Source organism: Adiantum capillus-veneris, chromosome 4 (assembly GCF_014529385.1).
Source record: "Adiantum capillus-veneris isolate H3 chromosome 4, ASM1452938v2, whole genome shotgun sequence".
Classification (NCBI taxonomy): domain Eukaryota; kingdom Viridiplantae; phylum Streptophyta; class Polypodiopsida; order Polypodiales; family Pteridaceae; genus Adiantum; species Adiantum capillus-veneris.
In genome coordinates this window covers 21,429,462-21,444,669 of record NC_140934.1, presented here as the reverse complement: position 1 = coordinate 21,444,669, position 15,208 = coordinate 21,429,462, and the positions used below count along the sequence as shown (strand labels likewise).

The 15,208-nt window shown below is 43.9% G+C and overlaps 1 protein-coding gene across 4 annotated transcripts; it reads left to right on the top strand.

The window, feature by feature from the left end:
* Positions 1-2,990: 2,990 nt before the first annotated feature.
* Positions 2,991-14,648, top strand: LOC147458844 (zinc finger protein CONSTANS-LIKE 10-like). 4 transcript variants are annotated; one of them, XM_086510267.1, is made up of 6 exons: positions 2,992-3,542; positions 3,617-4,433; positions 4,547-4,894; positions 4,975-5,217; positions 13,172-13,539; positions 14,307-14,648. In XM_086510267.1, the coding sequence occupies exons 2-6, from the start codon at positions 3,810-3,812 to the stop codon at positions 14,434-14,436; spliced, it is 1,713 nt and encodes a 570-aa protein (XP_086366393.1). In that variant the 5' UTR covers positions 2,992-3,542; positions 3,617-3,809; the 3' UTR covers positions 14,437-14,648. The 4 variants fall into 4 exon arrangements, with proteins under 4 accessions (XP_086366395.1, XP_086366393.1, XP_086366391.1 ...); XM_086510269.1 differs by having other exon boundaries at positions 2,991-4,433; positions 4,607-4,894; XM_086510265.1 differs by having other exon boundaries at positions 2,992-4,433.
* Positions 14,649-15,208: the final 560 nt, after the last annotated feature.

The window sequence follows — 15,208 nt, the reverse complement described above, 5'->3', positions numbered from 1 at the left end:
TTCTCCCCTCGTCTATATATGTTTTTCTTTTAGACTTGGTTGTTGTCGGAGTGGACATGGTTCACCCTGTATGTGTGTGGGGGTGGCCCTGTGGTGACACCTACTTCTAGCGTTCTTGCTTTCTCATGGTTTAGGGCTTCTGTGTGAAAAGCTTGTATGTGAGTGTGAACTTTATGAGGTGATTGTGGATTCCATGGCTCGGTTTGAACATGGTATGTCTTTTATTGTAATTCCCTAACTTAGTTTATGAGAATATTGTTTTTTTTTAAAACTACTCTTCATTTGGTCATGACTTATCTTTCCTTTGCTGTGTGTGTGTGTGTGTGTGTGTGTGTGTGTGTGTGTGTGTGTGTGTGTGTGTGTGTGTGTGTGTGTGTGTGTGTGTGTGTGTGTGTGTGTGTGTGTGTGTGTGTGTGTGTGTGAGAGAGAGAGAGAGAGAGAGAGAGAGAGATGTTATTTGCTTCGATTTTGTATTACAACTTTCCACACAATGTGAGAGAGAGAGAGAGAGAGGGAGAGAGGGAGGGAGAAACCATTTGCTTTGATTTTATACTTTCAACTTATTATAACTCATAATTTCTTTCTTCTTCCTTTCATAATGTAAAATGTAGGCCATTTCAATTTTCATTAACTTGTTCATTATGAAAATCATGTGAAATATTCAATCTCTGCTTTGGAATCATGAATTGTGAATGAATCAACAACATTAGTTGAATCATAGATGAGACACTTGGGGTGCATTCAGACTTCACGAGTGCTGTAAACAGCTTTTCCGCCCGAGAAATGTAGGCACATCCCTACTGAGTGAAGTGATGTTCACACTACGCAACACATAGCCTACAAAAAGTGCTTCTATGCAGATCGCTCCAGCCAACTGATTGGTTCTTCAAGTTCTTCAAGTATAAGTTGTTCACCTTTGGGTGGCTCAACCTTGGGGGATGCACTATTCAATACTCCCTATATAATGTGTGTTCGCGGGGTAATTAAAAAACCCCTTTTTTAACATGTTTGAATGAAAGAAACCTCTTATTTATGTTTTTTTTTCAAAATTGAATATAAAAACCCCTTATTTCAATGTATATTTGTTAAAATTTTGCATTTTAAAACCTGTCATGTTGAACTCATGTGGTACATTAACATGAATCGTATCCCCCTGGAGGGCTCAACCAGGTCAGGACACAAAAGTTGATGCTTGGGTGTGAGTCAGACTGCCACGCCATCAACACATTGCATGAAACATGTGCAATGCCAATTGCATATCCTCAAGTACCTCAACTGGTTGGTCCACATAAGCTCAACACGGGCAATGTGAACCCAGCCTTAAGGAGTTTCCAACATTGTTAGATTTTTCCTCATCCCAATTTCATTCTTTGTTATGAGAGAGGGAGAAAAGGCATCAGCAATGAGATTGCGTTCCATCGAAACACGCTCTTAGTGTGTTTAGAGATTCAAACATAGCTATCGATCCCAAAATGGATGGGCAGAGGGGAGAGTTTACACACCATGCATTAGTCCTTAAAGTCTCTTGATGAATTGGTTGCATCTACTTTTTGAGCAAGGTGTTCTGCGGTTTAACTTATTTGGATGGCCAATGTTGGTTGCCTACGACCTTCTTCTCCGCCATTTTAGGGTAGCCATTGCTCTTATAAAACATAGCCATCCACATCACTCGGTACCCAAGAGTGGGCTATTGGTGTGTAAACTGCATTTGTCTCATCGGTACCCAATTTAGATACTCCAGCTAGAAGATGGCGCTTGCCTTGTTGGCAGCCACAAAGGCATCATATTTTGATGAGTTTTGGATGGGGGTGTAAGGGTACATTCAGACTGCCCATGGTTGAGAACCTTGGGCATGGTTCGTGCATCCACCTATGATTCACACTCGCTAAACGTTGAATATGTTGTAAAGTTGCAGTTTCGACTGCATCCAATAGGAAGCGAGCTCGTGGTTAAGATGAACCGCTCTAGATCTGCAGGGTCTCGAGATCGATGCTCATGCGTGACTTGCGCTACAAAATGCATGGACGTTCCCTTCTTCCGGGGGTGTGAGGCCGCCCGTTGCTAAGGCGGGTTCGGACACTGCATTTCTTTTTTGGAGTGAATGGCTTTATGCCACCTCAACAATGAAATCTTGGACGAGCGCTCGTTCCCGACAGTCTAAACACCACCTAAGGTTGCCCAATAATGGTGCTGCTTAAATCACTTCTTTTCCACCACTCAATTCATTTTTTGAATGGGCTATGTGTATCCATCGTACCCAATCTCACGCTCGTAAGATGAAGATGCCTGGCTGCCATATTTTGGGCAGGATCGCATTTTTAAATGGAGATGGGTAGAGGGATCTTCCATAGGCCCCCTAAAGCAGCTTTTGGGGGGCCGGTAAACTACATCTCAGGTGTCCCATACCAACTCATGCATGGTAAGAATCGAGACGCGTCTAAGGTTGACTGGAACTTTTAAACTGGGCAACTACCTCCCATATTAATAAGACGCCCTTTTAATGGTTGCAGACAATTCTCTTTTACCAACTGTGAAAAACAATCGAGTATCATAATGCCTCTGCACTATTTGGCACATGCATGTTCAAATGGGATCGACATTGGTGGTCATTTGGGCTATCTGATGCATTCATGCCATATAGTGTTGAGGGTCGCCAAGATCAAGCATTGTTCAATAGAGCGGGCTTATGGGTGAGGGCTCTAATAACCTCCCGTAGAAAAGTGGCATGTTGATTAATTGCTTCATGATGGAGAGGGGCAAAAAAAAAAGTGTAAAGGTCGGGAGAGTACACGTGGAAGCTGGGTTGGACCAATGAAAAGGGAAAGGGTTAGAAAAGGGACTATGACAATCGATGGCGGCGAAAAGCGCAAAAAGGTCACACGAGAAGCTGGATAATCTTTAATAATGCGAAAATTGCAGAAATTGGAACGGACATGCAATTGGATATATTGCCTATTTTCGCCTCGCCAATTTTGGGCTTTTATCCGCTTTTCTTCCTTCTCTTCTGCTCTCTCATTTCCACCATCTCTTCAGTACTCTCTGAGTGAGTCTCCTCTGTTTACCTGCTGCCCCTGCCCGCTGAGGTTTTTCCGCATTCTTGTCGACGCACAAGCTTGGAGTTCACGCACGCTCTCTCTCTCTCTCTCTCTCTCTCTCTCTCTCTCACACACACACACACACACACACACTGCAGAGGTATCCTTTGCAGCAGCTCACTTTTGTCCCTCTGGTTCTGCATGAAGGAAGGGCACTGCAGCCAAAAGTTTGTGCCGGCCAAGAAGCATGCCGAACCTGCACAGCCCATTTGAATCAGAATTACAGATCTGTATGTTGCGGTGAGGATGATGCAGGACTTGTTACAAGCAAATCTGTCTTTCGGGAGAGGTCTGATTGTCAGACAGACTACTTGAAACTCTGTTAAGAAACGGAAACAACGCCTAAGGATTTATCTGCAAGAACTATGGGAAAAGCCCAAAGAACATAGGCTCCGTCATGCTTTATGGAGCTCCGTGGATGCCCTGCATCATACAGTGCTAAGCAAGGTATCGTTTTGTAATTAACAGAGCATTTGGTACAGGTTTTCAATAAACACTCACGATGTCGCGACGACCTTCAGGAGAAGGTTAATTGCCCCTTTACGCAGTTATCTGTGGAAGATTGTAAGCTGCTTGTGTAGCTAGGAATCATAGAACGGTAGTCAAAACTCAAGAGAAGAGACCAGGAGTAGGCGTTTGCATTACAGCTTGGAGTCAACAGGCTTTCAAAGAAGAGGACATTATATATATTAAGCTAGCAGAATTGCGCATGTGATGGAGGCTACATGCGATTATTGTGGAGATGCCCCATCAACCGTCTATTGTGCTGCCGATGCAGCACGCTTATGCCTTTCATGTGATAGGCATGTTCATGGTGCTAATGCAGTCTCTCGGCGACACTCACGAACCCTTCTTTGTGATGGTTGCAACCTTAGGCCTGCATTTGTGAGATGTCTCACAGAGAATTTGTCTCTCTGCCAATCTTGTGACACAGACAAGCACGGAAGCTCCCCCATAGCATCACATCACAACCGATTAACTGTTGAGTACTTTAGTGGATGCCCTTCAGCAGCAGAGCTTTCACAGATATGGGGATGTGAACTTAATGAGGCTTCTGCAACAACAACTGCTCATAACAAGGCTTCTAGATCTGTTGTGACGTCTACAACTACCTCTGACAGCATTGCGGTCGCCTCAAAAGAAACTAGAGAAGGTGCAGGTACATGGGATGGGGATGGGCTGACTCCTGGTGGGCAGCATACCATCCCCAAACATGGAGTGGTTGACAGTGATAGAGATTTGGTCAGGATTGACAGTACGATGGCTGCCTCATCAAAGGACAGTCCGCTAAATTTCAATGCAGATGCTCTTGCCAAGTTATCTTCACAGTTAGCACAGGTAAGAACCATTATTTTCCTGTTGAATCTCATCAATACTCTATTTTTCCTGGAGTTCCATGTTGTAGTGGACAAGTACCTGGCTTTTACACTACTAAAAATTGAGTCTTTTAGGATGACAATCTTGTTGCACTTACGGAAGGCCTGGAATATGACTTAAAGAGTATGGAGCAGGGCGGAAAGCAGAAGCAAGTAGTCGTTCAACAATTGCTAGCACTGCAGCGCCTAAAGTCTGAAGATGCAGTATCTCAACTTCCAGAGCAATCATCAGGTCTTCGCCAGACAAGATTCTTGGAGACACAGTCATCTAAACATTTCACTCGTGAAGACTCACAAAAGGCACAGGGAATCCTAAGAGACGGGCACCTTAGCAGCTTAGATGGCCAAGCATTGAAGCAACCTTTCATGGACCAGGTGTTGTTTTCAGATTCACCTGAAATATTGAGACGCTGCAATAACAAAGTATATAAGACTTTGTTTTTATCGAGCTTTGCCTTCATGGTAGATTTTAAGCTTACAACCCTTGTTTGTGGTTTTTGCAGGGCTGGTGCACAGGTATTGATGACTTGGAAACGTGTACGGATGATGATTTATGTCATGGTTTTGGGATGTGTGAAGAGGATCTTAAATTTTCCAGCTATGAGGACATATTTACCACACCTCAAAACCAATCATTTGATGATCTTGTTTCTGCCTGCTCATCTATGGATCAGAGTACATCATATTCAGAATCTAGTGCTCCTATGGAGAGCATCCCAGAGGGAAGGCTTCTAGATTCTCAAGTGGTACGTGCTTTTGTATTTCAGTCTTCACTTGAAAATGTTAGGTTTAGGGTGGATAAAAGAGAGTTGCATTCATACTAATGACATGCTAATCACAACGCTAATTGCTCAATGAAAATTGACTAGAGTGTCGGCACAAAATGAATTAGATTACTTGGTTGAAATGAGTACAAAAGAGGTGCTTATATAGTACTAGATAGGTAGTGTCTACTTACCTCATGCATGACAACTTGGAAGTAGCTAATCTAAGAGCCAAACTCGAATTTGCATATTTAGGGGGTTTTATTCATGCCTACATGACTCCCACATGTGATATTATGCTCCTCTAGAAATGCTCCACATGGGATAGCCTATGACCAAGGCCTCTTTTGGCAATGCTTCACATGCCATATGCCACCTAGGATGCTTAGTAGACTAGGGATCCCGCTAGGGATATGCTCCATGATCACTCTAGAAAAAAGCCCACGAACCTTATGTAAAAATTTTGAAAGCATGGGTAGACGTAACCCTTCAGAGGTGATGTTCTCCTGCGATTGTGAAGGATTTTGTTTGATTATCCTATGCGCCTATTTCACATGGAAAGGGAAACCAAATGAGACCTGCAAGGCCATAATAGCTTGTCCTTTGCTATGGTACGGACTAGAAACGGCTTCACATACATATATTTTCTATGCAACCTTCAGAATTTCCTGAAGAAACAACACAAAGGAAACGAGAAATGGGTGACCTTGGAAACCAAGTTTCCTATTTGAGAGGCTCCGAAATGGAGTTTCCTTGTATCATTGTGTCAGTCTGAGGAATTGGCTCTGCTTGGTTGACAGCATGGTGGTTGGGGGAAAATGTATGGGTGCTACTGAATGGATGAAGCACTCTTGCTGAAGTGCTCAACGTGCTTGTATGATTTGGCATTGTAAATTTCCTTGCATAGACAGATGAAATATGAAACAGGACAATACCTTGCACCATTTAGGACGAAAATGGCTTTCCCTTTGCAAAGGAATGGATTAGAAACGGCTTAAAATAGCTATATTTGTGTGCAACCTGCAGAATTTCTTATGAAACAACACAAAGGAAACGAGAAATTAGCAGAGAGTTCCCCATCTGATAGGCCGTGAAATGGAGTTTCCTTGCACCTTTACTTGTCTGTATGGTATGTTGTCTATTCTAATGGCTCCTCTTGGGTACTCCAACCATACTGGTTACTTGCTGTACTGAAATCTGGGTTGACGAGGAGACATGGTTAGGTATATAGAGATCTATCTGTCCAGACATAGTGACATAAAACCCCATTTTGTGGACCTGAAGCATCAAAATTTTAAAATTGTAGAAACGGACAGAAACAAACTTTCCATCCAGAAAATGCCTTTGCCTTTTCAGCTAGCACCTTAAGAAAACCATTCTGTTGACCCTGGTTAGAGAGTGTCCCTTGAATTGAATGCCAAATTGGGTGAAATTAAATGATTGCATTTGCAGCAGCAGAATGAAAAGATTTTTGCAACAGCTCTGATGGGTCTCATTAAGGAGGATCTTCTCTTGCTTCTGAGCACAAGCAAGCCTTCCTTCAGCCCACCACTGTGGGAGCATAGGTTGGCCCAAAGTAGACATTCTTCTCTCTCTATGTGATGCACCTCCAATGCAGCTTACATGTAGATGCGCCAGGCTCTGTATGCTTTAGCAGCGATGGCCTTTCCACACTCGTGATCTATTGAGAGGTGATAGGGTAGTCATGTACACCAAAATCTTTGTATGCTGATGAATGCAGAGGGGAAAGCTTATCTCCAGACTCCAGAGGAAGGGGGCGATCGCCCACCACTCAGAGGTGGGCATAAATTCTTTTCAGATGCCTTAGCAGGCGACAGAAAACAACTTTGTAGCCCAGCTAGAGGGGGAGTTATTCGTATAACGAGATGTTGGTGAGCTATAACTGAGAGAGGTCTGGAGACCACCTAGGGAACAGCTCCCCACCACAGTCTGCAGATCACTTCGCTTGATGCATGGAAGCAGTATATGTCACAATTTGGTGACATGGCACTGCCCACGACCGGACAGGAGGAAGAGGATGATTGGACCCGGATTTGTGGGGAGATACCTGTAGATTTTGGCAAGAATCGCAGCGTGATTCGCGGGAGACGTACGGTCGGTCACATGGCAGTGTATGGTAGCGCTAATGTTCCGATTCAGTGGAACTGAGAGAGAAGGTAGAATCGAGCAATCACACTTTCTTAACCCTTTGTTTTTTCCTTGCCGTAATAATGTAAGTTTGTGTTACTGATGGTCCCTGAGAGAGAGAGAGAGAGAGAGAGAGAGATGCACCGATGGGGTCCCAGCCAACCTCTCAAGGTCCCACACGATTACCAATGTGATATTTGCTTTAGGTTACGTGAATGTACACAGATGCAATACCTTAATTGCAAGACTCTACTCAACTTGATGGATCGTATTATCACCAGTAACTCTTCCATGTCAAGCACCTCCGACGCTGATTTGACTTGCTGATGAGATCCTACTCGATGTGGTTGCGAATGGCCACCACGGGGTAGATCTAGGGTTGATTTGCACGTTGATGTGAGGGGAATCAAGGATTGCATGCTACCGTGGATGCAAGGCTGAAAATCCAGCTGATGATGTAGCACGCAATGGTCAATAGACGAGGCCGATTCCCCAAGCGATGGGGCTTAGAGAGAGGATGCTAATGGCTGCTAGAGAGCATTCAGGAAGTGGCGCAGAGGGGAAACACTTGGATTTAGAAAATACTAGGAAGAGCGGGAGGTGTTCAGGTCCAAAAACGTTGCGCTGATAGGAAGGTGGCGATTGACTTTTCAAATGTTAGAGAGATAGTGCCTAACACTATTGTGCAAGAGGGTTTGAAACTGGAAATCTTAATCTAATGGACTGCCCATACATGTAGGCCGTTTGAACAAGCTCACAAAATTGCCGACAAAACTCTAGCGAGGCAGTGAATCCACAACAAACACATGATTGAATAGGAAAATGATAACATTTGAACTTAAAAGACCATTGGGGTCGAGACACGGGGTTGCATTGGCTCCTAAATCACGTGTTTCACACCGTACTTTTTATATTGATAACTCATAGAGTACAAGTGTCAAGGAGTCACTCTACAGATGCATAACCATACACTGATCTGCCACTAATGACCCCCTAGGCCTTCTTTTATACGGAACGCAAGTACAAAGAGAAAAAACTATAAAAATTGGCATCCAAATGTCTGCAGTTAAAAGATGAATCATGATACTCCAAAAGTTCTTACAGTTTCTATGTGTCATCTCCGTAAAATCCCCTACAAGCCACTGGCAAGGCAGTGCCATAGTAGACACACGAACAACACTGAAAACTGATAACACTTGAACTTGAAAACAAACTAGAGTCGAGACACAAAGTGGTGTAGTTCCATTTTCAGATGCATCGGCCCCAAAGTTTGGTGCCCCTTTTGGTACTTCTTCTATATTTATAAATCCACAGAGTACAACTGCCAGGGAGCTCTCTGCAGATGTGCAACCATGCATTGATGTGACAGAGTAGGCCCCCAAGGCACATATTTAAAGGTTGTAGGCCTAAATGTAACGGGGACGGGCACCAAGAGCCAACGGAAAATAACAGATTGAACAACTTTAAGCACTTCAAATAACAACTGAACTGAAAGAGATGCACAACACACGAGACGGGGATTGGCGGAGTTCTACCCTTAGAGAGCACTGGCCCCAAACGCTGGCGCCCCTTTCAGCATTTCTTTATATTGGTTGAACTCAATACATCGCCGGTACTCCATCCTCTGCACCTCCATGCTGAGCATGCCAAAGAATGAGCCCTTCGCTCATATTTAAACTTAGCCCATGAAAAGTTTCAAACTCAAAAGCATTCGGTCCCAGAATCACTAGCACCAAAGGTTGCCAGCGCGTTTTGCGAAAATCCGTACAACTGCCACGTCAGCATGTCAACGCAAATTGCGGGCATTTGTACAGTGCCACGTTAGCATACTAGCGCAAATTGTGGGACGTTCGTACAACGGCCACATCATCATCTTTTTTACGCAAGGGAGTTTGAGTGTGTATGTGTGCCAACTTTACTTCTAGTGAGTCGGAAGTGACTTGGGCCCCCATCAGACGAGGTCCCATAGTTGGTAAAGACTTCTTCTATTGGTTCTTCTTAGGGTTCAGGCTCCTCGGTCGGGATGTGCAGGCTGGCTCCGTTCTTCAGTGGCTTGACACGTCAGCAATTTGTGACACTAAAACTAATTGATACAAAAGCATGGTGCCCAAAAGTAAATCTGTAAAATTAGGGCACCCCTCAAAGACTTGAGAGTCAATTGCTTTAAAACTGATTCCAAGAAGCTACAGTACAGCCATGTCAGTCCACGTTTCGCTGCGGAAATCATGATGCGATAATTGATGGGATTCGTGGTGCATTTTTTGGGCAGCCATGTTACCAGCCATACCGGTGTCTCTCTTTCTATCTCTTCTAGTCGGTCAGTGTAGCCATGTCATCATTTTGTGACACATTTGGATTTTCATCGGGTGGCCAGTCGGCACATGCCATGTCACCAATTCAGCACAATGACCATTCCAAGATTCAGTCTTCTTTGGGGTCTGTTGCATAAGACAAAGATTGAAGAGAGTGCATGAAATGAGGTAGCGAATTTGACCTCAAAACCGTGCATACAAAAAAGTTGGGGAGAAAGATTTTGTCATGAGAATTCAAGAGTGAGAAAGATGGGCTGGCTAGGGTGAGCTCTTAGTGCAATAAAAATTGGCTATACTCGGCAAGGATTTCAGAGATGTATTTCTGCTGCTAGAGTTTGATCCAAGCACCATAAGGATCCTGACTACCTCTATGCCAAGATTGTATGACATAGGTCCTTCATGACAGATGGAAAATCCATGACTGAGCATTTGAGTAGTGTGAAAATTCATGAGCTCATTTGTAGCTGAGGGGAATGTCCTCGAGAAGAGAGCAATGCCTTCATGTGTGTGTGTGCCATATTTTTTTGCTGTACTCTACAATAAAACACTCATGGATGCAAGTATACTAGTGGTGAAGGGATTGTTTAAGACCATAGATAGGTTGCTAAAGTTTGCACACATATGAGGATGGATAGTCTAGATGTGGTTATGATGGTGGTTGATGCAAGCGACCAAATATGCAGTTTTGATATCTAAATGATATAATGGGAGACCAAAGTTAGCTCCAGTGGTGACACTTATGCGGAAAAAAGCCATATTAAGCACAAGTGAGTAAGTATCAAAGTAGTCGACTCAAGAGCGCCGAGTACTAAATCCACAATCAACCAAAGGAGCTTTGTAGAGCTCCGCAAATCCATCTGGCCGATACTTCTTTCGATGAAGCCACTTGCACCCGACAATGTTGTGATCACTAGGTTGGGAAACGAGATTCCATGCATCAGCCTTGATCAATGCATCCACCTCTTCCTGTATGGAGTCTCTTCAGTGAGGAGCTCCATAAGAATCCAATCCTTCATAAAGCGGAATGTAAAGCTTTTCCTCAAGCAGTTTGGGAGAATGGTCTTCGACGTGTCCTCTGCAAGATGCCGGTATCAGTGGGGAGATTCCACACTTGATTGATTTGGCAACAAGTAGCAAGGTGTGAGAATCTGATGGCTGGGATTCAATTTCATCAATGTCAGAGGGGATTGGAAAGTGCAATGGCGTTCCATGGCTGGGGAGCGACTCCGACAAATAAAGTGGGCTATGGATGTTGGGTTGAATTGAGGGTGATGAGGAGTGGAGCCTTTCCTAGTTGTGCACCTTGTGGAAACCAAGGTTGGTGAAGATGCAATACAAAAGAGTGGTGCAATGCTCAGTGTATTTAGCACTTGTTTCCGCCATAAACGCCATTCCCAACATGTGTGTGTGTGTGTGTGTGTGGGGGGGGGGGGGGGGGGGGGGGGGGCAGGGATGCAACTGAATTGTGTGTGTGCAATGCAGCTGAGGTGTGTGTGTGTGTGTGTTGAGAGAGATGAGCTGGTGGAGCCTAATTAATGTAGGCGATGAGTTGTTCAATCGCTGGAACTAATATATATTGACTGATTACCCACGCTGAAATTAGTGCTGGTAAATCTGCCACGTCAGCTCGAGTATGGGAAAAACCATTAAGTTGCTAGGCTTGCTGTAGCGCAAGTAGTTTTGGCTCCGGGGGACGGGGGGCAAAGCACACACCGGCAGTAGCGGGAGAGCATGCTCTGTGGGTAAGAAGGAAGAAAGAGAAGCAGTCAGTGTGGAGAGAGGATGGATATTTGGCTAAGTCCAAGGAAGACACGTCGCAATGTGAAGGTGCAGGTGGAGCTGATGAGCACTCAAGAGGATCGTTGGAGTGGGAGGGAGTTGAGACATGAACTCGGTAGGAGGGGCGCCAGGTGATGAAGGGGTTGCGTAAGCGATCAGCGGAGGTGGCGTTGAAAGCAAGGCTCAGCCGCTTAGTGGGAGCGGGTGAAGATGAAAATGGCAGGTTGGCCTAGAGCTCTTCTTCTTCAAAGAGGTGATTGAGCGGTTATGGAAGAAGTGTCAAGTTCAGTGTTGATGTAGGTGATAAACCTTGATCCCACAATGACTGCCACAACCGACAAAATTTCTTTTGCTGGCATGAGACGTGATCTTGGAAGAGGGGCATGTATCAAGAGCATAAGCTGGAGAGCCCAAACACAAGAAAGGGAAATGTCAGGATTCTGGTTATACAATAGGATATAGGGTAGGTGTGGTACTTGGATTGGTCGGAGTGACAAACCAATTCAACTTCTGATTTTTAGTGGTGGACATGGATATATAGGTATATCTAGAGTAGTTATCAATGAAGGTGAGAAAATGCGTATTTCTTGTGAGTGAGTTGAGGGGAGCCATAGGGAGCAAAGTGAATGAGCTCTTGGTGAGTTTTAGCTTTTGGCACGAGTTTGGAAATGAGGGAAGGGCTTTCTTTGTCTAATGCACGAGTGGATGCATGTCCGAAGCATTAGTCCATTTGATGGAAGTGGTTTGTGCAGGAGTGTGTATAGAGGATGCTAGTGCATGTGCAGAAGGGAAAGAGATGCCAACTGGATAGAGACGACCTTGCTTTTGTATGTGAAGGGTGTTCCTGAGCAAGCAACTATACATCCCTCCTTGGTTTGGTGAATTCAAGCTTAACACCTGCTTATGTAAGCTCACTAACAGAGGTGCGATTATTAGCAGGTCTTGGAACATAATAGACATTAGGGTATCCGGATGGTGGTCTTACGACCATTAGAGACTTTGATTTCCACACTTCTAAGAGCTTTGGCAAGTTGAATGCTATCATTCCCTAGACATACTTCCTATAGTTAGCCATTCATAATGATGCGTCATGTGATGAGCGGCACCTATCTCTAGGATCGAGATAGCTGAGAATGAGTAGCATTGACAGTGGCAACATAGAACTTACAACTAGAGAGGAGTTTAATAGGTGTCAACTGAGAAGTTTGTGATCTTCGTACAATGAGCTTGAGCTGGATGTCCACCGGGATGATATGGGCAGGGAGGTTTGGTTTTGTTGTTGACTTCACTGCTTGGATCTGCATATGACCATGGTATTTTATCATGTTTCGAAACCAAGCGTCAAAATTTTGTTGACCTCTCCCGTTTGGTCCCTCAAATGTACCCAAGCTTTAATTCACCCATTACTACATGCAGAGTTGCTGTCACTTGTGCTGTCTTGACTCAATTTTTCTCTTGTGCACCAGGCTCAAGTAACTTCTTGGGGTAGTCGTGAGGAGAGCCATCTATAAGATTTCTTTCTGGCAATAGCAAGAACTTGTTTGGAATTGCTTGAGTCATTTGAAACACTATACTCTATAAACTAGCATTGCACTTGTCAGTGTTTTGAGCGCAACGCATGTTTTATACATGTTCCTGGCATGCATTTTGAGTGATCATACTGAAAAATTTAAAGGCATTAACCATGTTTTTTGCAGGCTTATGTGGTGGGACATGCAAGCTCCATGACAAAGTTGCAGGCATCGCAACCACCAGTGCAAGGGACAAGCCATATGCAGAATGACATGAATGCAGAAGCTCAAACTTTTAGGTGTCATGGAACTTTTGATTGCAATAATCACATGGCTTCATACTCTGTTTTGCCAGTACGTGCGGCAATCTCTTTGTCTTTATCAGGAATGAGCGGAGACAGCCATGGCACTGAATATGTAGATTGCGGGGCATCACCAATGGTTTCGATAAATGACTCTTCATGGGCGGCACCTCCACCGATGGATGCCGGAGCCATGGCCCAGGCGCGAGACAATGCAATGCTCCGCTACATGGAGAAGAAGAAAAGAAGACGGTGAGTAGCACAAAAGTTATGTTCTAGTGAGTATGGTAAACTTGAAAACGTTGTGTGCGTGCTAATAAGAAGAGGAAAATGGTATAACCTTTCTATCAACCAAGTATGGTAGATTGGTTATGCCATTTCCCTCTTGAATAACAGGTCTTGAGTTCATCTCTCCTTGTCGGATAGATCTTTAAGGTCTCTTGGGGTAGTTTCCTATGACGTGAAATTCTCTTCATCTCCTCTCTCTCTCTCTCTCTCTCTCTCTCTCTCTCACACACACACACACAAAAGTTCAATACTTGGTTAAATATATCTTCGAGGGCTCTTGGGATTGTTTTCACGACGATAAAAACTTCTTCTCTCTCTCTCTCTCTCTCTCTCTCTCTCTCTCTCTCTCTCTCTCACAGAGCCAGGCTCTCGGAGCTCTTGATTCTTTGTAACTTATGAAACCTTGATTCTAGCTTGAGAAGGAGACCGTTCCCCATATAGTTACACGTGAAGGTGCTAAGACAATCTGTAGGAAATTATAGAAAACTACTGAATGACCTATGGGGGATATGAGAGAGCAGAGGTTATTGTGGCCTATTCAGTACAAATTGAAGATCCTCAGATAAGATTGAGTAACTAGTATTTTAGAGAAGACTATGGAATTCCCTGTGTGATGTTTCCTTTGATGCCACTTAACATAATTACCCTGTAGCAAAAAAGACCTATAATCTTCATAATCCAATTCATTGTCTAAGCATTTTCCTCTTAGTTACATAACATTTCTGTTGCAGATATGAAAAGAGGATTCGATACATGTCTCGCAAGACTAGAGCAGATGTGAGAAAGCGTGTAAAGGGAAGATTTGTCAAGGCAGGAGAAGCATATGACTATGATCCGCTTGATGCAACGAGAAGCGTATGACACTAGCTGATTTTAAAGTGGTGTTGATGTACATACTAAGAAGGTGGAGCTTGTCAATGTACTATAGGGGCACACCCTGATTGTGTGCATCTAATGGAAAACCCACAGAGTTGTATGATGGTCAAATCCCTCGTCTTGTTTTGTCATGGGAGAAGAGGAGATTTTTATGTTTATTTATTTTTCTTGTGTAAAGCAGATCATTTGCAGGGTCTTTTGCATTTGTTATTGGTTTTTCTTGTTATTTATGTGTGTGTGTGTGTGTGTGTGTGTGTGTGTGAGAGAGAGAGAGAGAGAGAGAGAGACTGTGCTAGGCTTTTCCTCCGCCTGCAGGTTTGAACCGGGCCTTAGTACAAACTAGTTTGCTCGCAAACGCATGCTCTCTTTAGCCCACACGGGAGTGACCGCCTGTAGCGGCAAAAAGAACATCAAAGTAAGAAAGCTCATTGACACTATGGTAGCCCTACTCATCAAAAATCAACCCAACTATCTACTTTGCCATAAATTCCCAAAATGCCCTTCAAATTTTCTAAAATTTCCAAAATACCCTTAGTTGTGAGACTAAATTTCTCCAAAAATTAAAAAAAAATTGTAGCTTTTCATAAGATATAAGATGACTAACCTATACTATATATTAAGGAGACTGGTTTTTCAGTGCCACGTGTTGCAATTTGCTTTATCCGGCTATAGTGAGGACAGTACGCACGGAGAGAGAGAGAGAGAGAGAGAGAGAGAGAGAGAGAGAGAGAGAGGCGGCCAAAGGCACACTAGTTGT

Coding starts and splice junctions, on each gene's coding strand:
- LOC147458844 (XM_086510267.1), top strand. CDS start 3,810: ATGGAGGCTACATGCGATTATTGTGGAGATGCCCCATCAACCGTCTAT. Junction 4,434..4,546: donor TATCTTCACAGTTAGCACAG/GTAAGAACCATT, acceptor TGAGTCTTTTAG/GATGACAATCTTGTTGCACT. Junction 4,895..4,974: donor TGAGACGCTGCAATAACAAA/GTATATAAGACT, acceptor TGGTTTTTGCAG/GGCTGGTGCACAGGTATTGA.